At 43.9% G+C, this 26,221-nt stretch overlaps 2 protein-coding genes across 8 annotated transcripts in view; one reads left to right on the forward strand and one right to left on the reverse strand.

Annotated features, from left to right (window-relative positions):
- Nucleotides 1-8,923, forward strand: LOC130840282 (transcription factor CP2-like protein 1). Of its 2 annotated transcripts, XR_009049990.1 has the most exons (16): nucleotides 1-83; nucleotides 572-723; nucleotides 844-917; nucleotides 1,674-1,779; nucleotides 1,887-1,993; nucleotides 4,384-4,536; nucleotides 4,781-4,891; nucleotides 5,367-5,464; nucleotides 5,674-5,728; nucleotides 6,011-6,104; nucleotides 6,511-6,601; nucleotides 7,059-7,141; nucleotides 7,574-7,719; nucleotides 7,864-7,915; nucleotides 8,511-8,661; nucleotides 8,744-8,923. XR_009049990.1 is itself a non-coding variant. In XM_057715637.1 (15 exons), the coding sequence occupies exons 1-15, from the start codon at nucleotides 1-3 to the stop codon at nucleotides 8,546-8,548; spliced, it is 1,443 nt and encodes a 480-aa protein (XP_057571620.1). In that variant the 3' UTR covers nucleotides 8,549-8,923. The 2 variants fall into 2 exon arrangements, 1 of the variants encoding a protein (XP_057571620.1); XM_057715637.1 differs by having other exon boundaries at nucleotides 8,511-8,923.
- Nucleotides 8,924-15,754: 6,831 nt separating this feature from the next.
- The window catches only part of FBXL20 (F-box and leucine rich repeat protein 20), a 105,465-nt gene continuing 94,998 nt past the window's right edge, over nucleotides 15,755-26,221 (reverse strand). For 5 of the 6 annotated variants that reach the window (XM_057714510.1, XM_057714512.1, XM_057714508.1 and 2 more), the window contains 6 exons: nucleotides 24,769-24,899; nucleotides 22,804-22,864; nucleotides 21,829-21,873; nucleotides 20,125-20,181; nucleotides 18,920-19,132; nucleotides 15,755-17,463 (listed from right to left, as the gene is read on the reverse strand). In XM_057714510.1, the coding sequence (XP_057570493.1) occupies nucleotides 17,356-17,463; nucleotides 18,920-19,132; nucleotides 20,125-20,181; nucleotides 21,829-21,873; nucleotides 22,804-22,864; nucleotides 24,769-24,899 (615 nt within the window). In that variant the 3' untranslated portion in view covers nucleotides 15,755-17,355. The other variant, XM_057714513.1, reaches the window with a different exon arrangement.

The raw sequence follows: 26,221 nt of genomic DNA on the forward strand, positions 1-26,221 counted from the left end.
ATGCTGTTCTGGCACAACCAGCCGGAGCACCTGTGGCCCAGCCCCGGGGAACTGTACCCTGGGCCACCAAGCAGCTTGCTCAGGTAAGGGCCAGATCCCCTTCCCCCAGTCCCCGAGGAAGGCCCTGCTCTGAGTTGAGAGGGACATGGTAGGGCCATCTCTTTCAAGCCAAAGGTTATGCTCTTGGGTGCTTTTGAGGGTAGGGAAGTGCTCACATATACCTGGAGTTTAGTGGGTCCCAGGACATCTCAAAACACCCTAACTACCCACCCACTCAATACACTCGTGTTGGTCAGGCACTGGGTGTCAGGCAAGCCCTGAGGCTGCTAACAAGTAATCGATAGCAGCTGTTTGCAAATGTTTGGTAGTTTCTGGGATGTGCACCTTAAGGGACGTCTGCTGGAAGCCAGAGGAGCTGACTGGGGGCCCCTTAGGCCCTGGGTGCTGTGGGGGTGCCTGCTACAGCACACCGCAGGCTCCCTGGAGTGAGAACCTGGCAGAAAGATCAGAGCCTCTTAGAGGATGGGGTGCAGAGGGCAGAGAGCCAGCAGTGCCCTCCTCTCCCTGGCAGGGAGGCCTTGCCCTTGCCCTACCTGAAGCAGGAAGAGCTGCCCAGCATCCCCCACGCAGAACCGCCCTGCCCTGCTTTCCAGTATGTGCTCTGTGCAGCCACCTCGCCGGCTGTGAAGCAGCAAGAGGAGACCCTCACCTACCTGAACCAGGGTGCGCTGGGCCTGGGGAAGGAGAGGGGCGAGTGGGGCAGAAACCCTAGATGCTGGCCCCGGGGTAGGCTGGGATCTGCCCCCCAGGATGGGGCTCACACATCCTCTTAATCTCTCCCAGGCCAGTCCTATGAGGTACGCATGCTCTGTAACCCCAAACTGGGCGATGCCACCCAGGTGTCCCGGCTGCTGAAGGTAGGTTGCATCCCCTCCCAGAACTGGCAAAGGCTGGCTATGACTATCCCTCTGGGCAGAAAGCCAATGTCATCACGGTGATGTCATTGTCAAGTAGAACCCTCTCAAGTCCACCTTTCAATTTGACCTTCACAGCAGCTCAGTGGTGGGCAGGAATTGTTGAGGAAACAGGCACAGTGAGGTTAAGTATTTTCTCAAGGACACAGAGCCAGGAAGTAGCAGTACCAGGATTTAGAAATACATTTACATAGCATTATTTACACACACAATTCCTTCTCTCAAAAAAAAAAAAAAAAAAAAGAAGTATTTGTTTAGCTCCCATTCTTTGCCAGAAACTGTTCTATGAGCTAGAGATTCAGGGGGAAAGAGACACACGTGGTTTCCTTCCTCAGGGGGCTTACATTCTACCGAGTGAGACAAACATGTAATTACACAAATTACTAACATATGCAATTACGAACTGATTTTCGAATCACAAACTGATAAGTGTGGCAAAGAAAAGAAACAGGTAGAGTGACTACGAGTGGGAAGGGATTAACGCCTCCATTTTGCAGATGAGAAGGCTGAGGTTCTCGGTTACTTCCTCAGTTTCACAGCTTGTAAGCAGCAGGTGGCATCTGGACAGGGATCTAGTGGTTCTAAGTCCTTATGCTCCCCAGGGGTGGGAAGCAAGGTGGGGGAGAGGCTGGAAAAGTTGGCCTGCCCCAGGTGTGGGAACTAGTTCCCAAATGCCCAGCCTCCTTCCTGTGCCCGCAGAGTGTGGTGCGTGTGGTTTTCCATGACCGGCGCCTACAGTACACGGAGCAGCAGCAGCTGGATGGGTGGAGGTGGAGCCGGCCTGGGGACCGCATCCTGGACATAGGTGAATGGGAGGGACCAGGGACCCTTTAGGGCTGCTTTCTGTCTTAGAGGCCCTTGCAGATGGGGAAGGCTGAGCCCTGTTCCCTGCCTGCCACCCTGTGCCAGCAGATGTGCCGCTGTCTGTGGGGGTGATAGAACCCCAAGTGCTGCCCTCACAGCTCAACACAGTGGAGTTTTATTGGGACCCGACCAAGAGGACCTCCCTCTTCCTGCAGGTGAGTCTGAAGCTCGGACAGGGAGGAGGCTGGAGGGCAGATGGGGGTGGCAGCGGCCTAGGTGGGAAAGGAAGATGAGTTTGGGGTGGGGGGTGGGCAGCAATAAGAATGAACCACTTCCAGAAAGCACCTTGAGGGAAAACAGATGGATAAATGTTGGTCGAATCTCACCAAAGGGAAGGACTGGTTAAACATTAAGGCAATGGAAGAAATTACAAAACATAGGGCAGAATTTAGCTTCATAAAAAGGAATGGTCTGCAATACACAGGCGAAATTAAAAGCAGACATCAAATGGGAAAAATAGTTTCCACATGACATATAATGTGTTATATTTTAAATATATAAAAAGTTCTCATATATTAAAAAGAAAAAATAGATGAAAGCTCAATAGAAAAATGGGCAAAAGATATAAACAATTTATAAAGAAGGATACAAATTGCTAATAAATGTAGACAGTTCAAACTCACAAAATGCTAATAATGCTAATTAAAATTATAATTAAAATGGTAATTAAAATGGTAATTAAAATTAACTGGCAAAGACTTTTTAAAAACTATTATTGCTAAAGTTTGGAGAGACAGAACCCTCATATTCTAAGAATGTAAGTTGGTGCGCACATTCTGTAGGTATGTGGCATGTGGGCAAATTATATTAAATTTAATGTTCATACTCATTTACCCAGTAGTCCCACTTCAAGAAATGTATCCTAGTGCAGTGTTCAATAAACACACAAAGATATATTTACCAGCTACTCATGCTAGTGTCGTTTTTCTATATTAAAAGATTTTAAATAATCAAAATGTCCGTCAGAAGAGGATTTACTTTGAAATAAGTGTTTAGTACAGGTTTATAATGGAAATTGTGTAACCATTAAAATGATGTCTGAGAAATATTTCATGACAAGAGAAACTGCTTTCCCATAAGTAAAGGCAGAATACAGACTCGTATTTAACGTTTGATTTCTATTTTGTAAAAATAAAAGTGCATGTGTATACAAAAGTTGTGGGTCTTTCTTGCTCCTTGCCCAGAGAAAAGATAGGGAGAAACAATACTTGAAAGTTAACAGTACGATCTCTGAGAGGTGGGGTGATGGGAGATGCCTGTCTTCTTTACACTTTTTCAGCATTCTCCATATTTTCTATGTTGAAAGATTTCCCCTTTTTTTTAAGATTTTAATATGCCTCAGTTTATCTTTATTTTTTTATTTTTATTTTTGGCTGCCTTGGGTCTTCATTGCTGTGCGCAGGCTTTCTTTAGTTGTGGCGAGTGGGGCTACTCTTCGTTGCGGTGCACGGGCTTCTCATTATGGTGACTTCTCTTGTTGTGGAGCATGGGCTCTGTAGGCGTGTAGGCTTCAGTAGTTGCAGCATGAAGACTCAGTAGTTGTGGCTAGCAGGGTCTAGAGTGCAGGCTGAGTAGTTGTGGCGCAGGGGTTAGTTGCTCCGAAGCATGTGGGATCTTCGCGGACCAGGGATCGAACCTGTGTGCCCTGCACTGGCAGGCGGATTCCTAACCACTGTGCCACCAGGGAAGTCCGCAAGATATCCTTTTATAATCAAGCAATATTGTTAAAAGTCACCTGTAAGTCCCTTTTTTGAGTGTCCAGTATAGTCTAAGCACCTGGACTAGGAGTTAGGTGGATGTGGCACCACTTCCTGGCATGGACCTTGCCCAGGTCACACAATCTTTGTGAGCCTCAGTTTCCCTACCTGTAAAGTTAGATCCTTTAGCTGTTCTTCACAAGACTGTGGGAGGGCTACTGTGGGTGTGCAGGTCAGGAAGTCTTCCTGGAGTAGACTGCTATGTTTAGCAAATAAAATACAGGACACTCAAATTTGAATTTTAGATAAAGATTTTTTTCTTTCTTTAGTATAAGTATGTCCCATGCAATACTTGGGACATATTGAAACCAAAAAAATTGTTTCTTATCAGAAATTCAGATTTAACTGGGCATCCCGTATTTTAACTAGCAACCCTATCCTGGAATGGGAAGTATTGGCTCAGATGTGAGTGGGGAGAGCTTTCCCGGTAGAAGACGCTAGGGAAAGCTATGCAGGTGTATTGGGGTGATGATTAGGCTGGGTGGGTGGGTCAGTGGGTTCACTGATGCGGGAGAGAGAGCAGCCATGCAGAAAGGCTTGACGTGACTCTCTTTAAATTGCCTGAATGCCAGGGTCAGGGACTTTGCTTCTTATCTCATAAACTTGGGGAGCCACTGAGGGATTTTGAACAAGGGAAAGAACCTAATAAAGTTATGCTTTAAGAATAGACACTGGTTGGGGATGGAAAGTTGCTGTGATTAATGGCTGACAGGTAACAGGTAACAGGTTTCAGGTGAGACCATTTGAATGTGGGTGGGACCTGGAGTCACACTTCTTTTCCACCTCAGGTTCACTGCATCAGCACTGAGTTCACTCCTCGGAAAAAAGGTGGAGAGAAAGGTGTCCCCTTCCGCCTTCAGATTGACACTTTCAAGCCCAGTGACAAGGAGCTTCCCCCAGAGCACCTGCATTCAGCTAGCTGCCTCATCAAGGTGTTTAAGGTACATGCAGCACGGGGGCTCTCTCCCCTCCCTCTCAGGGCTGTCACCCTGCCTTGCTAGCTGCATGCAACTGGTTCTGCTTTGGGGCAGACCCTCAGCCTCTGGTTCCTGTCTCTGAAACTTTCCTTCTCTGTACACAGAGAGATGGGGCTTGGTCCTTTTCTCAGACCCCCCCCCCCCCTCATTAATGAGGATGTGGGCAGGTAAAGAGGGCCTCTGAGGTTTCCTTGTCACCCTCCTGTAGCCCAAAGGAGCTGACCGGAAACTGAAAACTGACCGGGAGAAGATTGAGAAACAGCCCATGCACGAAAGAGACAAGTATCAGAGCGCCTGTGAGAGCACAGTCTTCATGGAGGTGTGTAGGCTGGGGGGCGGGGGCGGGAGGGGAGGTCTTCTGGAGAAAAGATCCTCATTGTATGTGTGAGGAAACTGAGGCCTCAGGGGCTGCGACTGCTCCAGGCTCATCGCAGCCCCCCAGCGATTCCACCTGTTTCCTGCGAGTTCAGACTGCATCGCCTGTTGTTCAAGACTCCCAGGAGCTGACGCCTTGCAGGCTGCCTCTCGTTGCCCTGCCATCGCTGCCACCTCACTTCTGCTCCCTCTGCCTGGAGCATCTCCCTTCCTGCTGTAGCTCCTCCAGGAAACCTCCCCCAACTCCCCCAGCCAGACCTGCAGGCTAGTTGACTCTCTTCTTTGTGTGAAAATTTGATCTACTTGTCAGGGACTCCTGGGGCAGGGACCAAGTTTGGCCCAGGGCAGGCCAACAGCCACCACTGCCTCCCCCCCCCCCCCCAATGCCCAGGCTAATCTTGCTGTGTGTTTGCCTGCAGTGTGCTCCGTGGCCAGAGCCCAGTTCGGGGTCCCACTCACCTCCGAGCCCTCTTGCTCTGACCTCCCCCCACTCCTGCAAGCTCCTGTCCCCGGAGAGGTGAGGCAGGACGAGCACCTCCTGTCAGCCCTTGGGGGTGAGAATGAAGAGAAGAGCCCCTCAGCCCAGGCAGCAGGGGAAGGGCAGGCCTGAGGGTGCAGCTGGGGATTATGTGGGTGACACCAGGACAGGCCTGGGGAAGGGTTGGGGGGGGGGGCGGGAGACCGACCCCACTGCTCCCTTGAGCCCAATTCCCTGCTCCCCCACAGGCTCTGCTCATCACCACCATTCGCCTTGGACACCTTGGGCAGCAGCCCAGTTCAAGTGAGTCTTTCCTTTCCATACCCCTCCACCCCCTATTTCGAAGCCTTCTCAGCAGTTTTATCTCACGCTGCAGAATAGGGTGGCCCTGCCCCCTGGTGGGCAGATGTGGTATGGCCACAGATTGCAAAATGGTTCCCTGATGGTGCTGGGCACTGCCCTCCGGGAGGATGGGCCTCCCCTCTCAGACTTGGGACTCCCAAGGGCAGGGGCGTGTGTCCCCCCCACCCTGTTCTCAGTGCATGGGTCCATGGTGTTATCTGGACCACTCTCTTTATGCCTCAGGATCTGAACCCTGGAGCCTCCATCCTAGAGACACAGCAGTGGTTGCATCGGCACCGGTTCTCCAACTACTGCCGGCTGCTGGCCAATTTCACTGGTGAGATTGGGGTCTGGTAGGAACCAAACCTGTAGGGGACTGAGGGCAGACACTCAGGCAGGAAGCCTATCTCTGTCCTGGCTTGCTGTGTGCCCTTCAACTAACTTTTATTTATTTGGAACTAAGAGTTGAAAAGTACTATGCTTGCTAGGGTCTCTTCTCCTGTATTATCCCATACACTTTGTACACTACCCCTGAGGACAGGGCTCAGAGAGGTTAAATAACTTGCCCAAGGACACACAGCTAGCAAGTGGCAGAGGTGGGATTTGAATCCAAGTCTGGCTCCCATGTCTGGACATTCTAAGGCTATTTGTAGACTAATGTTGACTAATGTAGACTAATCATCCCTTGCCACCCTTGATCCCAGGGCTCCCTTCCCCTAAACCAGCCCTGTCTGCCTCTGCAGGCACTGATCTGCTGAAGCTTACCCGCCAGGACCTTATCCAGATTTGCGGAGCTGCCGATGGGATCCGTCTTTTCAATACTCTAAGAGCCAGGTGCTGGGCACTGCCAACCAGGGTCCCCTTCCCCCTGTAATGGCACTTACCAATTCAGCTGGCAGTCCTGTTTCATAGAATGCTCAAGCTGAAGGCACCTGAAAGACCACCGAGCCCCACTTCTCTCTTTTTACCAAGGAAGAAACTCAGGCCCAAAAAGGACAGTGACCTGCCTGAGGTCACAGAGCAAGCAAGTCTAGCAGAGTCGGGCTTAAAAGTTAGACTCCTGTGATTTCTTTCTGTGGCCATCCCATCTGTATCGCTCAATTTCTGGGGACAGGGATGGATTTTTCTCATCTTCTCTCCCCCCAGGGTCCAGCATTTACTAAACGCCTGAGAAAAGCTTGGTGACCCCTCTCCTTAGAGACCTGGGTGGAGGTGGGGTTTCTCCCAGGGATGGGGGCTAAACTGCGACCTATTAGTTCAGATATGAATGTAGACTATTTTCCTGGCCCAGGCCCATCCGTCACCGGCTGACCTTATATGTCGCTCAGGAGGCCTCTAGGCAAGAGAACGAGGTTCCTAAGAACCCCGACTCAGGTGAGGTTCTGGCCTCTTCAGAAGACAAGAAACTCAGGTGTGGTTGCATGAAACCTCTTCTGGCCTGGGGAAAGGGTGATGCTCCACCATTCCTGGGACCCAGGATACCCCTGGCATTCCCATCTCCCATGACTAGATTAGTCTTCTCCTTCCAGGATGACCCCCTGGGTTTATTCCTCCATGCTCCACACTCTGACTCCATCCGATTGTGTCATTCTATCATATGGTGTCCCATCTCTTCTTTAGATGGGGGGTTCCTCTCAGTCTGAGGACTCTCCAAAGGTGAGGAATAGGAGGTGGAAATGAAGTGGATTTATCACCCAGGCCCTCCCAATGAGGCTCTCACCTTGTCCTCTCCTTCCTCCTGGTATTTGGGGCTCCGTCTGGGCCACAGCCCCCACTGACTCCTGCCCATGCCGCCCATACCCCCAGGCTTTTATCAAGAACTCTCTCTGGATGAACTCAGTGCTGTACAGCTCACAGGGAAACTGGCTGAGCTCCTGGGCCTCCCAGCCAATCGGATCCATCGTCTCTTCCACCAGGGCCCTGGGGGCATCCTCATCCTCCTCAGCGACCAGGTATACAGGCAGCGGTTCCCTGCAAGGTCCCACAGAGGCTGGATCATTCTTCCAGCCTCAGGCCTGGTCTCCCCTCCTCTGTCCTAGCTTATTCCTTTCGGTTCTAAGAACAGAATTGTCTTAGTGACCCCTTCTCCCTTGCAGGTGGTTCAGAATCTTAAGGATGAATCATACTTTGTGGCTGTGGTGAAGAAAGGTAGGGGTTTTAGAGGGAGAGGAGTGTGTCTGGCAGGCCCTAGAAAGGGTAAGATTGTTTATATTGTCTCCTAAATGAGATCAAAAGGTTCCTTGAAGGTGTGTTGTGGGTGCTGTGTCCCAATCAAGTGGTAAACTTCTGCTGAATGCCAGCTTGGTGTCAAAGGAACAGAGTCATATAGCTGAAAGACAGCTATTTATTGCTCAGGAAAAAGTAACTGAATAAATGCATTCCCATGAGGGAAAAATACCCTAGTTTCAGGGAGTTTATTAGAAGGGAAGGGAAGGCCCCTGCTCCCCCCGCCCCCCAGTCATACAAGTCAGAAGGGCAGATGCTTGGACATCCCCTGGAGCGGAGCACTTCTATCAGCTGGCTTGTGGTCCTGGTTGTTCACATGCCTGTGCTTTATCCCTGCTCTGTGCTCCAGTACCCGGGGAGGCTCCCTGAAGAGCTGGATTCAGGTGGGGCTGGAAGAACACCTGGATGTGGCAGATGCACTGCAGGCTGCTTGGAGGTTTAGGAGCAGCACAGTAGTGGTGACTGGGGGGCCCATTTCATCCCAGTGGTGCCCTTTTTTTTTTTTTACTGCTTTCAGTGCAGAATCCAGATGGCTACTACTTGGTTCTGACCTAGGCCCCAGGGGTGCCCCGCTGCAAGAGGAGGAGACTGGTGCCAGCCTGGTTCTCTGGGGTCCTGTGCTCACCGGAAGCCTTGTTAAAATCCTCAGCTACTTCACCAGGCCTCAGGTGAAGAGCCAAAGCATCATGTGTCCTACCCCTGGGGAGGAGACAAGCAGCCCCCAGGCTCACATTTCTTTCTGCTCAACAGCAAGTTGTTGGAACACCTGAGACACAGCCTGCCCTGCTGAGCGGAGCTGGCCAAGCCTGTGAGGCAAAACCCCTGGCAATATGGATAAGGAACTTTTGCCCAAAGCAGTGCTGCTGAACAGAGTGCTTTAATTCATGTTTATTTAAAATTTTACTCACCTCCTTTAAAATTAAAAGTCAAGTATATATGTATGTATTCAGCGTGTTGTCCAATTTTCTTGGTGTCCAATTCTCTTGGTCCTCTTGGGGAAATGTCCTCTGCTTAAATATATAGACCAGGGCAAGGGACGGAGTCTGGGACAGAGATAGAAATAAATCTGACTGGATTCTTTTCCTAATTAGTTTGGGCAAAAACTAATCACTAAAGCCTCCAAAAGATTATTCAACTATTAAACCACTGTGCTTATTTAAAACTTCACTTCTAGAGACTTGGGAATTACTATAGCTATTCTTGAACAATGAGGCTATAGAGCTTTATTATTTTTTATTTAAAAACTGTAGTTGAATTAATCTTTTAAATTTTAGGTGTTAACAAATCTTGCCCTACATTAAAGTTATAATTTCCTATGAATGTTTTTCAAAGTTTAAACTTTAATTTTGTTTCAGTTTTAGGCTTATAATCTACCTGAAAGTGATTTTCTTCGTGTATCTCCTTTTCCGTGTAGAAAACCAAATTTATATTAAGTACTTTTTAACAAGATAAGTGATTTGGGGCCATATTTTATTCTGCTCATCTTTTTTCATCCCCTTCCATCAAAATTTTTATTATGGAAAATTTCAAACATACTGAAAAGAGGAAACCCATTTGCATGGAGTGGAAGACAGGCCAAGATGCCTTTATTAATCATTTACCCCATTTATCATTTACTGATCATCTTTGGTGAGTCCTAAACCTGGTGGACTCTGGTTAGGGAGGGCAGGAAGGAGGACGGTTCTAAACGCTGGCTGAATTAACAGGACTAAAGGACAGGGGAAAGGAGAGTGCGCTTTCAAGTTCAAAGACCTAGAACTTGCCTCCCTTAAAGGCCAAGGCTGCCTCAGTATGGACAAGGAAGCAGGCACCTGCTTGCACCCCTGGAAGGGACTGTGGGACTCCACTGGCCCTAGATGACCAATCTAGACTAGGCCTTTACCTTATGCAGGACGAGCAGATTTCAAGTGAGGCCTATGATTCCACAGGGCTCCCCAAAGGTGTCTCAGGGCAGGGTAGATACCCCGAGATTTAAATCGAGGTTGCTGATTTGGCTCCGCTGCTCGTCTCCACCAAAAGGATCGGGACCCTGTTGCATTAGCCTTTACGTATCTCTCAACCTAGGAGACTCTGGCACAGACCAGATGCTGAAATACACTGAAATGAAGCCAATAAAAGCAGGTAACATGTGTTCACTATGTGCCACTATTATTGCTTTTAATCTTCACAACTCTAAAGCAGGTACTGTTATCCCCACCTTACCAACCAAGAACTGAGACAGAGGGGTTAACTGGCGGAGGTCATGTGGAGCTAGTTTGTTTAATTATCGCACTACATCCTCAATCCTTCCTAGTCCAGGTAAGGGCAATGCTTTGCACAGATAAGGGATTCAGGATGAACTGTTACTATCAAATTAAGATAAAGGTTTTTTAGAAACTTTGATTTATGTCCTCCGTTTTTCTTAGAGACAAGTGGAGTGCAGGGTATTAAATAAAGGCTATTGAAAAGGTACTAAATAAAGACTATTAAATAATAAATGAAGGGCACTAACTAAAGGATATTAAAAAAAAAAAATAAAGATGCCAAAAAGAAGCCCCTTCACTCAGTCTCAGGAGCGTTTACAGATCAAGGGCTCAAGGAAGTTAAGAACCACGGCTCCAAGTCAGGCTATTTCCGCAGCAAAATGAAAAGTCTTCACAGCTTATTTCCTTTAATTACATCATAAACCAAAAATTAGAACATACAGGAAACAATAATAGTTACATAACAATTTACTTTATATATTTATATATAAAAAACATTTTTTTTTAGTCCAAAGATTTTTAAAGCAAAAGGAATCCTCTACTGCCACCTTGGATTTTATTTTAAATAACCCTCCCTCCCCCCCCCCCACCCCCCCATCCTCAAGCGCCGAAAGTATTGGGTGGAAACACAGTCGCTTGGACAGCTAATGGAAGCTGGTGTTAAGTCACCACGCAGGGAACTGTGTTGGCCCCAGGGACTGGCTAAGTGTTGGGGCAGGCCTGGTGGAGAAATAAGCAAACAGCAGCTCCCACACACTGAAGCTCTCACTCCAGGGCAGGCCCAATGGCTGGAGAAGGCTTTAGGCCACACAGCAATGTTTCGGATCAGACCCTGCCAGTCAACCATCCTCTGCATTTTACCCCTTCCTCAGGGGAGTGGTGATGCAGGCGGGGCAGTGCAAGGGCAAAACAGCCTGATTTGAAGATAAAAATATCTCCCACAGCACCATTTACCCATCCATCTCTGTCCCCAAGCAGAGTCTGACAGGCAGGGGTAGTCCTCACAGTTCTCTGAGCTCTGCACAGGCCCCGTTTCTCAGGTCTGTGCTCTCAGGGTCACTGGAAGGTGGGCAAAGGTGAGGAGAGCAGTTGGGAAACGACCGAGGCAGGTTACTTGGAAACAATTCCCGGGAGGAAAAAGGAGGCAGCCAGAATGGGAGGCATATCTGAAGGGAGATCGTAAAACAGGAATGGAGAAAGGCAAAATTAAGAAGACCTTTCCCTCCCTGTAGTTACCCTTCGGACTGGGTAGTCACAGATCCTCAGGGGCCAGCTCTGAGAGCTGCAGCATGGTGAGAAAAAAACAAAAACAAGAACAAAACCACGGGCATCTTATGATGAGCCCCATCTCATGGATCTTGCATATGTTAGAGGTTAGTGTATAATTTGGGGGAAGGGTGGGGAGGAGAGTAAGAGAAGAAATCTCAGGCTCACCTCTTCCTGTACTTATTAGAAATTAACAGTCATCAGAGAAGCATAGATAAATTATTCTTAAGGGAAGGAAAAAACTGATGTAAACCCAGAAAAGTAGCAGCAAAGGTTTCACTTATTACACACATCTATTATATAGCACTAGGGAAGAAAATCATTCAAGTCTTTGGGGGAAAAGGTAAAGTAATTAATCAAACCATGCCAGTTAGAGACTCCCTTTCAAGTTAGGATTTTCTAAGACTTTAGGTTCTCATTCACTAGTGCCATAAAAAAGAAAACACAAAATAATGACTTCAGGGGCTGAGAAGGGTTAGGCTAAGGAAAGAAACACATACACGTATGTGAGCAGCAGTGTGGTACAGATTTGAATTAATAAGAACAAGTAGTATAAGAGACAACGACAAGCCAAAACTTAGTGGGGCAAAGCTTTCTTCCTCCACTTTAATTAAAAAACAAAACCAAAATCACTTCAAAGATTTCCCTGGGTTCTCGGGGATATGACAGAAGAGAACAGGTGTGTTTGGACACCTCTCTTATCTCTCCCTGGGGTGGGGATTCTCATTTACTGCCTACCTGCTCTTGTCCTGGCTGGAAACCATGCCCAGAAGGCACTGGGAAGCACTGGTGGTATTCAGTGATGCCAATCCCCACCTGGATGACACCGGTTAGGTGTGTAGAAAGTAGAAGCCCTCCTTGCCACTAAGAAGGGTATGGAGTTCACGAGATGGAGAGGAAAGTAAATCTACTCACATGTGAGGCAGCTGTTTCTACATATTCAGGACAGATGCTTGTACCTGAAGTAGAGCACCCCCGTTCCAGAAATGATTCTCTCCTTTACTTTGAATCTCAACTACCATTTCCCCACCCCAGTTCTTCAAAACAAGACACTGAAAAACACAGAAAATAAAATGGGTCAATTGATCTAGTTTTGGTTGTTCATGGTTCTTTTCCCTAAAAGGGCAGTGAACCACCCTGGTTGAGGAAGCACTGAGTCTCAACACCTGTGAACCAACCTCTACCAAGGGCTTATTCAATAAATACACCAGGCAGAGATGGAAGAAGTGCATTATGGAATCTTTCTTAACACACATGTGAGCTTGTCCAACAATTTTTTTTTTTCTGAAAATTAAGCGTAACTCTCTTGGGCTCCAAAGATTCACTCAGACTCAGCTGAAAAGTTCTTACTGACTTTCCTAAGGATCAGACTTCAGAGATGCAGCACTGATGTTCTTAAGAATAAAAATGGGCAAAATAGGTAGATTTGCCTTGGGGGGGGGGGGGGGAGGTTGGGGCTGCAGAAGCCCTTCGTGCAGAAAACTCACTTGCCTCCAATGGTAGTTTCTGGCAGGTAGAAAGTTTGTCCCAAGCGAGAGGGCAAGGTTAGAGCAGCATGTTCTTTGCTGGAGAACCAAGATGTTAAGTTTGGGCATCTGGGTATAGCAAATACAAGCCAAATTTTATTCCCAAATTACCTGGGTTAATTATGCCCTGTCGACATGGTTGTATACAGCTTTCTGTATCTTCCAATCTTCCAATTAAAATCTATGGTAGAAATAAGGGTGAGGAGAGGCTGAGACTCCTAAGCCCCTCACCTCCTAACCCCCTCACCTCCTACCACTTCAGGGCTCTTTGGTCCAAGATCATTGTAAAGTGGAGGGTTCTGCCTCAAGACCTCAAGGTGCCCAGTGAAACATCCGACATGTCTTCTCACACAAGACTGGACTAATTCACAGGGCCTGGGTTTGAGGCGGTTAAAGATCCTAGAACTGGTGGGCAGACAGAGAAGGCAATCTTTTTATAAAATGTTCCGGAAGCTCAACGCATGCCACTGAAAGAGTCTGTCAGCCAGGATGCACAACAGGGAGAGAAATCTCATCTTAAATCATGCACACAAGGAGGGAAAAAGCAGAACAGACCGATTTCCTTTAAACTCTTCCTCTCTCACCGGTGGCGGCTATCATGTGCAATCTGACTTTCAATAAACGTTAAATGGACAGGGGTCCACCATGATCAGGTGTTCCTCCCCTCTAAACAACACAGTCACCAAGGATATGCTGCCCACAGGCAGGCAGAAAACCACCTCTTTTCCAGGGACACTCTCACACTTCTTAACAAGTTCACACCAAGACAGGTTCCAACTCATACCCTGTTTAGCCCCCCATGGCATTAGTGGATTATCAAACCAGCAACAGTGCATTTTACAAGGCCATCAGAAGAAATAAAAGAGCCTGACTGCTATAGCATTGTAGTATACTGCTATACGGAACCAAACAGTTTGGAAAGCCCAAAGTAAAGCATCATAAAAATATTTACCAGGTTTCCCTATAAAATGTGATATGAAGAATATGAAAAATTTCTGACTTACATGTCTGCTAAATCAACTTAATGGATGTGGAAATTTATAAAAATCACTTAAGAAATACTTTTACACCCACTAAAGAGCAGAATAGTAAGGGAAAACATTTTTTACATAAAGCACGATGTTTTCATATTCCAAACACTGGAAAAAAAAAGGATGAAGCAAGATCCTGTTACTCCTCACATCTAACAGTGAGATTTCAAATTCAGTAAGCAAACATCGAAGATCACTCAGTGAAAAACGGCCTGAGCAACATGATAGTTACTGAATTCAAGGCTGCCCAGGATACTTAGCTCACATCAGGACAAGGATCCAAAGAGGAAGCTAAACTGAAGACATGAGAATAAATTAGCAGCATCACTGGGAGTGAGATGGAAGCTTTAAATAGAGGGCAAGGATGGGTATAGGAAGGAAATGTGAGAAGTCAATGCCAAAAAAAAAAAGTCTGGAATCATCACCTTGATGGGGCCAATGAAGAAGATGTAAAAGATACTGCTGATGCTAAAAAACGTAAGGGGAAAAGGCTGCTCAGAAAAGAGACGATCTGGATATATAATAACTTTGAGGGCACCTTCTTACTTATCCCAAATCTCTTTTCTCCATTCACTTTGTATTTGAGTTCTTCTTACATCTGTAACTTTATTGGATTTTCAAGAGTGTCCCTGATGTTGAGACAGGAAATATTATGTTCAGATGTCAGGGCCCTTTCCACCTGACCAAAACTTACCATGTTCTGGGTTCTCAAAGTCCTGGTACATTTCATCAGCTGATATAGGTTTTAGATTGGCATAAAAAAAATGTCCTTCTAAGTGTGATGGGCCTGAAGTTTTCTTGAGAAAGGAACAAGGCTCCTGCCTGACCATTTACATGACAAGGCTGCACACTCCAGGGCCTTTCTTCCCTCACTTGACTCGGTTCTTGGCCCAGACAGGCAGGGCTTGCCTGCACAAGTAAACATGGATCTGCACGTGGCTACACTCTTTGAGAAGAGAAACAGCATTTCCAAGACCTTCATGTATTGGTGAATAGGGTTTTTTTAAATAAAGAAGTACCCCAAGAGCTTCAACTACTGGGAAATTCAAATCCACACTCACTAATAAATCAGGGTTTTGTTCAGGCACTATTTTTTTTTTTTAATTTGTAGATTAGAGCAGCTGCCCCCTAAATATTTTCCTTTTTAGTTTTGTTTGAATGAGGACCCGGAGATCTGAACATTATCAACCACATCCAGGTGTGTGTGCACACATGTATATTTGTATATGTCGGGTATAGCCAGGAGAGTGGGATTCACTTTAAAAAGTATATTCCTGATAATCTGAAAAGAGGATAAGGGAAGGGAAATGAAAAACACATGTAATTTGAGCTTAAAAGGGCACAATAATAAAATAGGATTTAAAATAAATTTAATACGTTAAATAATGGTGAATAGTACAGATTCCTAGGACCTTTTCAACTGATTGCTTGTGGAAAAACAAATCACACTTTATTCTTACATATGCTGGTAGAACCAGCATCTATGCATTAAAACAAGCCTTTCAACAGCCTGGAACATGTGGAAGATGATCGAAGCTTATAGTGGACTGCACATTAATACCCTAAAAAAAAAAAAGTCACCCTATTAAAAATCACGTAAGGTCTCTAACCTTGATGTTTAGAAATCTACTTCTTGTACTTCAGAAACTCATTTTATTTCCTTCATCCTCCATGATTTCATTTTTTTTTTTTGGTGGGGGTAGTTTCTTCTTTGAATCATGGGCACTGAAGACCTTGCCCTCAGCTCTGGTGACCACAGTGGGAAGAGACACTGAACCCCCTACTTCCTTTCAATGTGCTCTTTCTGCTGCCCCAATGCCTTCATCTGGCTACTCTGGCATTTCATTCACAGAAACTCTGTAGCGCAAGAGAGATACGGCCAAGAGGTTCTGGTCCTTTGAGGCTCCAACATTAGATATGATACCATCAACACTGACGTACAGTTGACCAGCTGTGATAGGGTCATTCTTGAATCCCTGATAGGCTGAAACGGGGGGAAAAAAGAGAAACTGCCCAGCTCAACTGCACAACTCCTCTAGCAGCATTCCTGCTAAAGCAGAACAAACTTCACAGACACACATCTGAGATGCCACTGATCACACCTAGATTTTGGTGAATACACGACATGTCTGAGCTTGGGTGACGGCGGCTTTCAGGTTCAGTTTTGGGATTTGCCATTCCACCCTTTCCTAATAATGCATCTCTCTCTCCTCATTAAGTTAGACGGAAGGAAAAATGTGCAGGGGGAATACGGGGCGCATCATGCATATTATCATTTATCACAAGATATAACAGAAACCAAGAGGCAAAGTTTGTTTTCATCAAAATAGTCTTAGCTCAATTTCTTCTCATAATCTTTCTTGCTTTTGTTATAGTTTCCCTTCAGACTGGCAAAGATTCAGGCAGGGTCCCCTAATGGTAAAATTTAGAATTAAAAAAATATTTATTGATAATGTCTCTTTTAAAAATGTTTGGTAACCCCAACTAATCATCCAAAATGCAAACTGTAAACACAACAGCAGCAAAGGAGTAACAACTGAGTGTGAGTAAGCAGACTATGAACAGATGACAGACCAAGCAAGAGTGCAGGAGGGAGCAACAGAGAATGAAAGACAGGTATACAGTGTGCTACAGAAAGTGACAATTTGAGTGAATAGCTCATCACATTTGGACCACAGCGATTTCAATGCAACCATTTAGGAAACCTCTGGGCCAAATACTAAAACACAGGAGGAGGAATGGACAAGCCTTCTCTGTGAGCATGTTCAGCATGTTGGCATGGGAACAAGGAAGCACAGAAGCTCTGTAGTCATCTTACAATGGATGGCTACCATTGATAGGATGCAAAGACATTTTCTCTCTGGTCCCTGGATACAACATGTATTGTTTTTTTATGCGTTCCTTGACCCCAGAGGACTGCAGTTGCTGTTTCAAAATTGCCAAAGAAACCCCTTAAGTAAATAAAGAAACCACAGTAGCAGTAACACTGGGTTTGCTGGAATGCCCCCTTCCGTCTACCTTGCTTATGATTTTCTTCTGGGCACATCCAACAGGAATGGTTAAGTTTCACCAATCCACGTGATAAAGCCAGCACGAACTCAGTCCCCTGGTCACAGAGACAGAGTGGGTGGGGGTGAGGGTGGGTACGCGCATGTATGTGTGGCTCTGGGGATCTGGACGCTGCCCTCACTTCGTAACCTTTGCCTGGAACACTGGGGTCGCTTCCAATGGAGATCCACGGTAACTCTAGAAGTGTCATTAAATATTCAGTTCACCAAGGCTGACCACCTCCATTGTCATAGGATGATGCAGCATCTGCAGAAGCGCTGTCTGCTGCCCCCTACTGATGGGGGTGGAGTGACAGGTGCGAAGTAGGCGTGGACTTTAATATTGGGTAAATGGGTCTGAAATAAAACAGAAACATTACTAAGAGAAAGGGCTTACACAGAAAGAGCAACATAGCTTTTCAGAAAAACCACTGAGGGACTGAGTGGACATGAAGGCAGGGCAGAGGCTGAGCACAGACAGGATGTTGAAAGACCTGGGTTCTACTCTATACCATCCCAGGTTATTCTAAGAGACCAAATCAGCTCACATAACTTTGGTACCTGCTTCCATAATAATAAAACTGGAGAAAAAATTCATGCTAATCTCTTAACCTGTCCTAAAGGGATTCCCAGTTGGATTCCCATAACTGGAAGAAATTATATAAGCTTAAAAAATTAATTTTTTCCAAGTCATCATGGACAATGTTTCTTCCAATATTTTAAAAAACCTCATTATCCTTTTAACAACACGCTTCTAATTTTTACTACATAGTTTCTAAATTCTTGCTATGTTCAAGGCACTGTGCCAGTTATGTAAAAGGGGTGCAAAGATGGTCAAGATGAAGATCCTGCTCTTAGGGGACTTATAGTCTAGACATGCACATGAACAGCTAAATTAGAGTGGGAAAGTGCTAAGTGAGGATTCAGAGGTGGAAGAGACTCTTGACAGAAACCCTAATGTACGGAGGCCACGGAAAAGGCTCTGGTTGACCTGTGGCTCTCCTCCTCTTTCGGTGTTGAAGAGACATGGGTGCAAGGCCTCCCCACTGCAGTTATGTTCTCAGTCCTCTAGGTCTGAAGGGAGAGATGGAACTGAAGTCAACTGGAACTCAAGATGAAGTGTGCTGCTCCTTTACGCACTCAGATGCCATAAGGCCAACATGATATTTTCAAAGGTTGGTTGTAAGCACAGTGCCTTCCCCACAACAGGTGTCAAGCAGATGTTCCAATAAATGTCTGTTGAGCTGAATAATCCAACACATAGATTCATCTAGTCTTTGATAAGCTCCTTGCTGGCAACCTGTGTTTCAGTCATTTGGCTATACATGGGTCTCTCTATTACGAAGGATGAGGCAAAAGGAAAAGGTAAAAAACTACATGATCCATTTGTTGTCTTAAAAAACTAAGAACCCTAGCAAAAGAGTTTGATATGAAAGGAGATACAAATTAAAATTTTAAATCCCAATTAACTAAATTTTTTTATATTATTCCTTTTTATCACATAGAACCAAAATCTGGCATGTGCTTTTTTGACTCTCGGCATGCTATCAGAGAGACTCTGCTGGGAAGAGACCTACTTTTCGTTTCTTCAGTGGTATTTTCCTACTAAATTGCTATCTGGAACAACAGGTAAGAACTATCTACCTCTAGGTTTGCTCTCCCATCTTTTTTTTCTCTTTGCTGAATGGCCACGTAAATATAAATAATCACAGGAATCTGAACCTAAAAAAAAGGAAATAGAGGGGAAAAAAAAAAGAAAGAAGGAGAGGGTCCTGAGAACACTAGAGGTAGTGGGTGACGCCACCATCTTTACCCTGAGTCTCTTGATTCCAGCCCGTGTGATTTGCTGGCAGTCATAGAGTTCTATCCGCTCAAGGCTGTGACAGCTCTTCAAGTGCTCCAGGGATGCATCTGTGATTAGGGGGCAGTTGTCCAGTTCAATCACCTCCAGCTGGTCATGGGCGCAGGCCCCATTCCCCAGGTGACGAATTCCATCATCTGTGATCAGCTCACAGTGAGACAGACTCTGCAACCAAACAGAGCAAGGAAGGACACTGAAATATTTAATGGCATTCTTCTAGCCATGGGCCTGTGTGCAACCAGAAAGGAGAACTTTCTGGTTTGATTCTGAAGTATATGGAGCAATCACTAGAGCCATCTGTGAAATGAAGAATGCATACTAGAGTTGCTGGGGTTCTGCTTTTGACAATCAATGATCAGCATTTCTCTGTGTGATTCTAAATATAGTTTGTGAATTCCTATAATGGCTGTGAAATAGTTCATAAACAAAATAAGATCTCTCCCCCCACCCTCTCCATACACAAATTATTGATACTTTTCTTCTCTACAGGGACAAGTGGGGCTCAAGCTTTTCTTGTAAAAATTTTTCTGGAATTTGAACTAAATATTGAATACCTGGTGCGGGGGCATGCCCACATGTTAATTAATCTAAGATGATTCTTACACCTGTAACATGTGGTCACCTCTTCACTTTACAACTTTTCCTTAAATCCCTGGTTCCTCCACGCGAAACTCAGAACCCTTGACCTAAACATAGTCATGCGCCACAAAACACCAAAAATGAGCCTGCACACAGAACAGTCAACCAGAGTGCTTTCTCACAGTGTTACCGGACGCAGGAGCAGAGAACTCCCCCAGTAAAGCCTTTATTGGCTCTATTTTATAGGAACATTTGGTCCCAATGTAAAGCAAACTGTATTTGCTCCGGGATTTCTGGAAATTTAAGCACCATTCGATTTGAGTATAATTCATGTGGGAGGGAGAACTCATACTCTCCATGTCAGTTTTCAATCTCCAAGCATTGATACAGAAAACATTTAACTTTTCCAGTTTCTATCTCAGTTTCTCCCTTCACGCAGGACCTCCCTTGGTCCTCTGTAAGTTGACAATTTGGAGAAATATGCTTTCCCAAAATGGTAGCCAGGCACCAAGAAGAAAGTAAGAGCTGGGTGTTGATTAAATTCAATAGATACATAAAACTTCTGAAGTCAAACTCACCAATACTTGAAGTCGAGGACAGTGTATAGAGAGTTGGATTAATGTACTATCTGTTATCTGAAAGACACACATAAGTTTATTTTAGGTACAATTCCAAAAAACTCATGGGCCATACCTCATTCTTGACTATACTTGTTTTCTAGACTGAAATCCTGATATCAATCACCAAATAACAGAATCTTAAGGTTGAAATCCCATCAGCTAACAGAACCTGTTCTTTTTTTAAGATCTTTTATTGAGATATAATTGACATACAATAAACTTCATATACTTACAGTGTACAATTTGATATTTTTTTTCTTATTAGTAATGTATATGTGGCAATCACAATGTCCCAATTCATCCCACCCTATCCCACCCCCTACCTTACCCCCTTGGTGTCCATGTGTTTGTTCTCTACATCTGTGTCTCTATTTCTGTCTTGCAAACCAGTTGATCTGTACCATTTTTCTATATTCCGCACAGAATCTGTTCTTTGAAAACCCACCCGGGCTAGGCTTAAACTCATCTAGTCATCTTTGAACAGGTCTGTCAAAAATTGTTTTTGAAATAAGTGAAAATGTGTTCCCTCATAACTTCTACCCACTGGACTTTGTTCAACCTCCTTAGAACCATCAGAGAAGTGAATCAGAAGACACTGCTCCATGAAAAAAATTAACGTAGGAACATCCTCAGATTTTTAGATATCTGGCCCATATTTTTAGAAGCCATGTCACAACACAGGATTGATAATTGGCATGTCAGTTATTTTCCCCAAGGGTGGCAGAAAGAGGCTGCTGGGTTAACTATGAACATTCAATAAGGAAGAAATCCTGAAGGAAGAAGAGTCTTTTACAGTTATCTTAGGACAGAAAGTAAATCAGTGTTTCTTTTCAAATTTGTTTCCAATTCTGAGATTATTATTATAATACACAATTTCACAGGGGCTAAGAAATGGCAGGGGGTGCGGGACTGGAGTGGGCAGGCATGTGCACATCACTCAGAAGGACTAACACTGGGAAAGACACACAGGACACTCAGGCATGTGCAAGAGACAGACAGATGTGAACAAGTTTTACTTTAATAAGAACTAACAGGGACTGAGTAGTGTCCGGATAATAAGAAGTTTAGAAAAATTGGCCTATATAGTTTACTTTAGTAACTTCTCTTCTTTATTTTTACCATTAAAAAATTCACTGCTCTATCTTCTTTTTAGGAGTCCCCCTTTAAAATTTCTCCCCAACCAACTAATAAGCTCAAAGCTCTTAAAACTGGTAATAAAAGAAATTGTTGATGAGGAGATAAGTCTGCCTGCCTGAAGGACAGGGTTCCATACAGAGTTGGGTCTTCAGGATTAATGATGTAAGGGACTCAGGGTCCAGTTAAGCTAAAAAGGGGCAGTCACATCTATCAGTGTGCTGGGGCTTTTATTATTTACTAGCATTGTAACCCTGCAGGTCTAAGGAAATATCTTAGTGTCGGCATGGTCTAAATGCCTGAGCCTTCTTTCTTTCCAATGGTAACCTTGCTGACGGCATGTATTTTCCTTAGCAAAAATACCACAAGCACCTCTGCCTGGTATGCCTGGAAGACACCTCAATAAATGGAGTCAGCAGTGTTGCAGGCTCCACATTATACTAGGGGAGGGAATTGAACGTTCTGATGTGCACGTATTATGTAGGTTTCTATCATACTGTATTTCTGAGTAAAAATCCACAATCGTACCTGAACACACTCTTCCAGGTCCATCTTTTCAAGCTCATGGCAATTCTACAAAATACAAACCCAAACATTACAGTATAAACATTTAAAATATGGGAAAAAATTAAGGTCGGAAAACTAAGAAGTAGTATCAAATGGACTGATGAAATCTTAAGAGCTTCCAAGTTGGTGTCATTCTTATATCACATCTTGCCTTATTCCATTAATTACACATTTTTAAAAGGCCTTTATCACAGTGAAATTTCTCAATTACTCTCAAGTATCTAATATCTTAGAAGTCAAAGGGAATACATTTCCTGAACATTAATACTGAGCTAATACAGAGATCCCTGAAACCAAAAATACTTTAATGAAAGTGATTTCTTTGGAAGCACAGATGGGGAATTTGTATGTCCTCAGCTACTTATGCCATGGGCTGCCTCCCCGCCTCCACCCCCCCCCCCCCCCCAATTAGTATTCCACTGATCTGTCAGAAAGCAAATGCCCTTCTCCATGTTCCGTTACGCTGGTCAAAGACAGTGTAATTTAAAATACTATTATTATACAGTGATTTTTAAAACACTCCAAGTACTAAAATCTTATGGAGAACACAGAAAATCTCCTAAAATCTCTCCATTTAAATCAGGCTTATACATTTCTTCCGACATTACTCTCGTCCACCAGTTGCATACCAAATAACCAAAGAAGTTTCTTTCACAAAGCACTACGAAATTCCTGCTGAGTTTAACTCATAATCTTATGAAAAGGTGGAAAATCAAGTCTCACAGAGGAGGGTCATGTTCTCCACTGCATGTCTGCCTTTCCAGAGCAGCTGCCTGTAGCTGCAGCCCAAGAACGCTCCGGAACACCAGCCACAGAGATGCTCCCCCACGTTCCACACCCTCCATTCTGCTGCCATTCCGCATTTCCCTCATTGCTCATTCTTCTGCAATAAAAACGTACTGAACAAAACCTATAGAACCTGAAGAAAACACTTACCCTGGCCAGAGTGGTAAAGCCTACGTCTGTTAATTGAGAACACCTTGCCACTTCTAATATTCTGTTAAAAAAAACAAAGTGAAAGTCAATCCACGGGTCCCTGAAAACTGGGTTTATTAAAATAGCAAGAATTTATAAAAACAACCTCCTATTCCCTAAGGACTATATAACACAGAGTGACATTCACAGCTAAGCAAGTCTGTATACAGATCTTGCTATTTGTTTTCACGGAGTCATCATAAAGTGGTCCTGTAAATACCACATTTCAGGGTGATGCAATCAGAAGAACATAATAGAAGCTTGTAGTTAATGCCAAAATGCATGAGAAATGCATTTAAAAGCCTTCTTGATGGCATACTGCTTACCCCCAGAGGGCAGCCAGCTCCTAGAAAACAAAGGAAACGGAGATAAACACTCTGTCTCAGTTAATCTATTGCTAAAAAGTAAATTATTCTTTCTCCCTATTTTACATGTAGGTTCACTCAAACTTAAAGAGCTTTTAAAAATACTGTGAAGGGACTGCTTAATCACAGGCCTGTCCCAAATATGAAATTCTGTACTTAAGAAAAAAAATACTCTAAGCTTCCTGCCTCCTCCCACAGTCTCCCAGGGAGGCCCAGTGGAGAGGGGAGTTGAGCTGGCAGCTGCTCTCCTATTCAGGAACTGCTGAACATCACCCCAAATACCAACCACAGTGTTGGGGAATCAAAAGTAGTAGCTCTTTTCTGTGAAAAGTCTGGTGGTGTCTGCTTGACAGTACCAAAGAACATCATATGTCTGCTTACAAATTACTTCAGCAGTTGACAGAAAGTACAGGTAAAGCACAAGGAATCATCATGAACTGACAATTAAAATGCTGTATCTAACGGGAAAGTATGATCTGACTGAACCCAACTTTTAAATATCACATTTAAGAGCCTTTCTTTTCTAACAAGAAAATAAACCATGAAGGAGAATGGAGCTGAACACCACTCTCTTTAAAACAGAAAAAAGTAATGTGTAATATTTTTGAGAGAGAAGACTGGCTACCTCCCTAGCTCCTAAATAGTATTCTACTCTAGGCTTCTGATACTACAAAGGCCCATGGCCAGGCGACTACAAAAAAAGTTTTAAGAAAGTTTTTATTGGTTTACAATGATTATTATATGTAAGACAAGTGGTTTCACAGGTTCTGGAGCTAGACTGCCGGAAACTGAACTCTTGGCTCCTGCACTTACTGTGAGACCTTGAACAGGTCACTTGACCTGTGCTTTGGTTTTCTTACCTCTAATATAGAGATAATAACAGTGCCTATATGGTGTTATGATTAAATGAATTAATATTTGTAAACCATTTAAAACAATGGCTACTATGTTTAATATATAATAAATACAAGTTTTATTTTAAAGAACAAAAAGTTACATGGGGCTCATCCCTATTTATTACAAAATAGTATGCTGTGTGTGCTTACAAAATCAACATGGGCTTGACACCATGTGCATGCTGACAGTAAATATTCAGCCAATCCTGTATTTAGGTGGAGAAGAGGAGCACAGAGAAATAAAGCTTGCATGACGAGGAGGAGCTGTTCTGTCTCTTTAAATACTCTCTGCCATGTATCTGGCTGGCATCACTACTACAATATAAATGATCACAGAGTGGGCTTCTAAAAACTTTCTTCAGAAAGAATTACACGAAAGCATTAATAAGAGAAAATGCCTTTATTTCTTTTCTGAAGGAATGAAGTACTTGATATTGTTCTAGTATGGAGAGCAAGAAGTAGAAAATGAGGATTATTACCCACCCTGGTCCAGGCCAATTACATGTAATCAAATGAGGTACAAAGCAAGTAGGTGGGCATCTGAAAGGGTAATAGCGGCCTTGTAGTATCTACCTTAAAAAATTCAAGGTTCCAAAGAATACATATGAGTGAAGGAGGCCGCCGCTCCTTTCCCCTGATTTTTGAGATAAACAAGAAATGTTTACCTAAGCCGTGGGCAGTTCTGACCTAAAGCGTTCAGGATGGCATCTGTGATGTTGGAGCAGCCAGAGGCACAGAGGGACTGTAACTTATGGCACCCTCTGCATATAGTAATGAGACCTTCATCTGTGATTTGCTAAAAAAACAAGAGGGAAAAAAACCCATAGTTATTAGAAACTTAGCAGAAGATAAAGGCAGAAAAAAGTTACCTTTGTGAAGTAAGTGTCAAAAAGAAATACAAGCAGATTTGATATTAACCACGTAGCAGACCTAAAAGAAAATGAATACACTTTGTTTTTTCCTTCCAGTTCCTTTTGATTTAGTTTTCAAGAGAACCTGTGCTCATTTCTGGTGCAAAGGGAAGAAGCTATAACGGGGTTCTTCTAACCTAATGGGACTGGGAACAGATGGGGTGCATCATGGTGTAGGTTCAATTAAATGATTTTAAAACCTAGAAAACAGATCAAAACAGCAGTATTTTAATAGGATAAATGCATTTACAAGTTCAAAATTGATACTGATATTAAGTTGCTTAAAAAAAAGGAACAACCTGTGGATGACAGCTGCCATCTCATATCAACCACAGACCCATTTATTTCTAAATTTTAGTTTTATAAAGACTACCCTAATTTAATGGAGATAAACAGTTGTATCCAGCTCAAATATAACTTTAAATTATTATTTTAAATTATTTAAAAATAATCTGTTCTGACAGATTCGCTAATTTTGTGTAAGCCTCAGAATAAAGCTCTCCTGTCATTTCCATTTAATCAAACAGTATTCTCAGGTTGCAAGGACAATTGGGGAAAAAAAAAATCAAACTTTAGATATTCATTGCTTAAATCAGTATGTTCTCAGTATTGCAGAACTGAAACAACGTACAGATGAAAAAAGGATGCTAAGGCAGATACAAGATCTGTCATGAGAATAAACTGATGAGGCATAAACACATGTAGAAATACCTTTAAAAAGTGCCACACAAATGTGATGTATTGTTATTACTAAACAATGATAATTTTAAGAAATGTAAATAAAGGGAGAAACAGCAATCCATAAACGTGCATACTTAGCAGGCCAATGGAGTCTGTGTCACACAACATTAAGAAAATATTGGGAGAGCCGTGCTGCCTTTCCTTTCTTAACGTTTTAAAGTCTATAAGGGATTACTGAGGAAGAAAGATGAAGAAAGTCATGTTACCAATACTTTAAATTTTTAAAAGAGTAAAATCTACTAAACTTTCATGTTTTCAAATTAGTCAAGAAAAAGAGACTGCATTTAAGCGTGTACTTTGGTCACTTTGATAGTTTTGGGCAGAAACTTCAAGAAGTTTCATGAATGCTGAGAATCATTTCATCACATTGTACAGAATGACAGAAGGAATGACTCATGCCCTAAGATCTGGGTGAAGGGGTGTAAAATAAACATATGACAGAGCTGGTTCGTTATGCTTACCAAGT

The sequence above is a fragment of the Hippopotamus amphibius genome, chromosome 17 (genome assembly GCF_030028045.1).
Source record: "Hippopotamus amphibius kiboko isolate mHipAmp2 chromosome 17, mHipAmp2.hap2, whole genome shotgun sequence".
Classification (NCBI taxonomy): domain Eukaryota; kingdom Metazoa; phylum Chordata; class Mammalia; order Artiodactyla; family Hippopotamidae; genus Hippopotamus; species Hippopotamus amphibius.

What these genes read in the sequence shown, in the direction of transcription:
- LOC130840282 (XM_057715637.1), top strand. Translation starts at nt 1, where the DNA reads ATGCTGTTCTGGCACAACCAGCCGGAGCACCTGTGGCCCAGCCCCGGG. An exon ending in GGACCTCCCTCTTCCTGCAG is followed by an intron (nt 1,994 to 4,383) that starts GTGAGTCTGAAG and finishes TTTCCACCTCAG; the next exon opens with GTTCACTGCATCAGCACTGA. An exon ending in TCCTAAGAACCCCGACTCAG is followed by an intron (nt 7,142 to 7,573) that starts GTGAGGTTCTGG and finishes CCATACCCCCAG; the next exon opens with GCTTTTATCAAGAACTCTCT.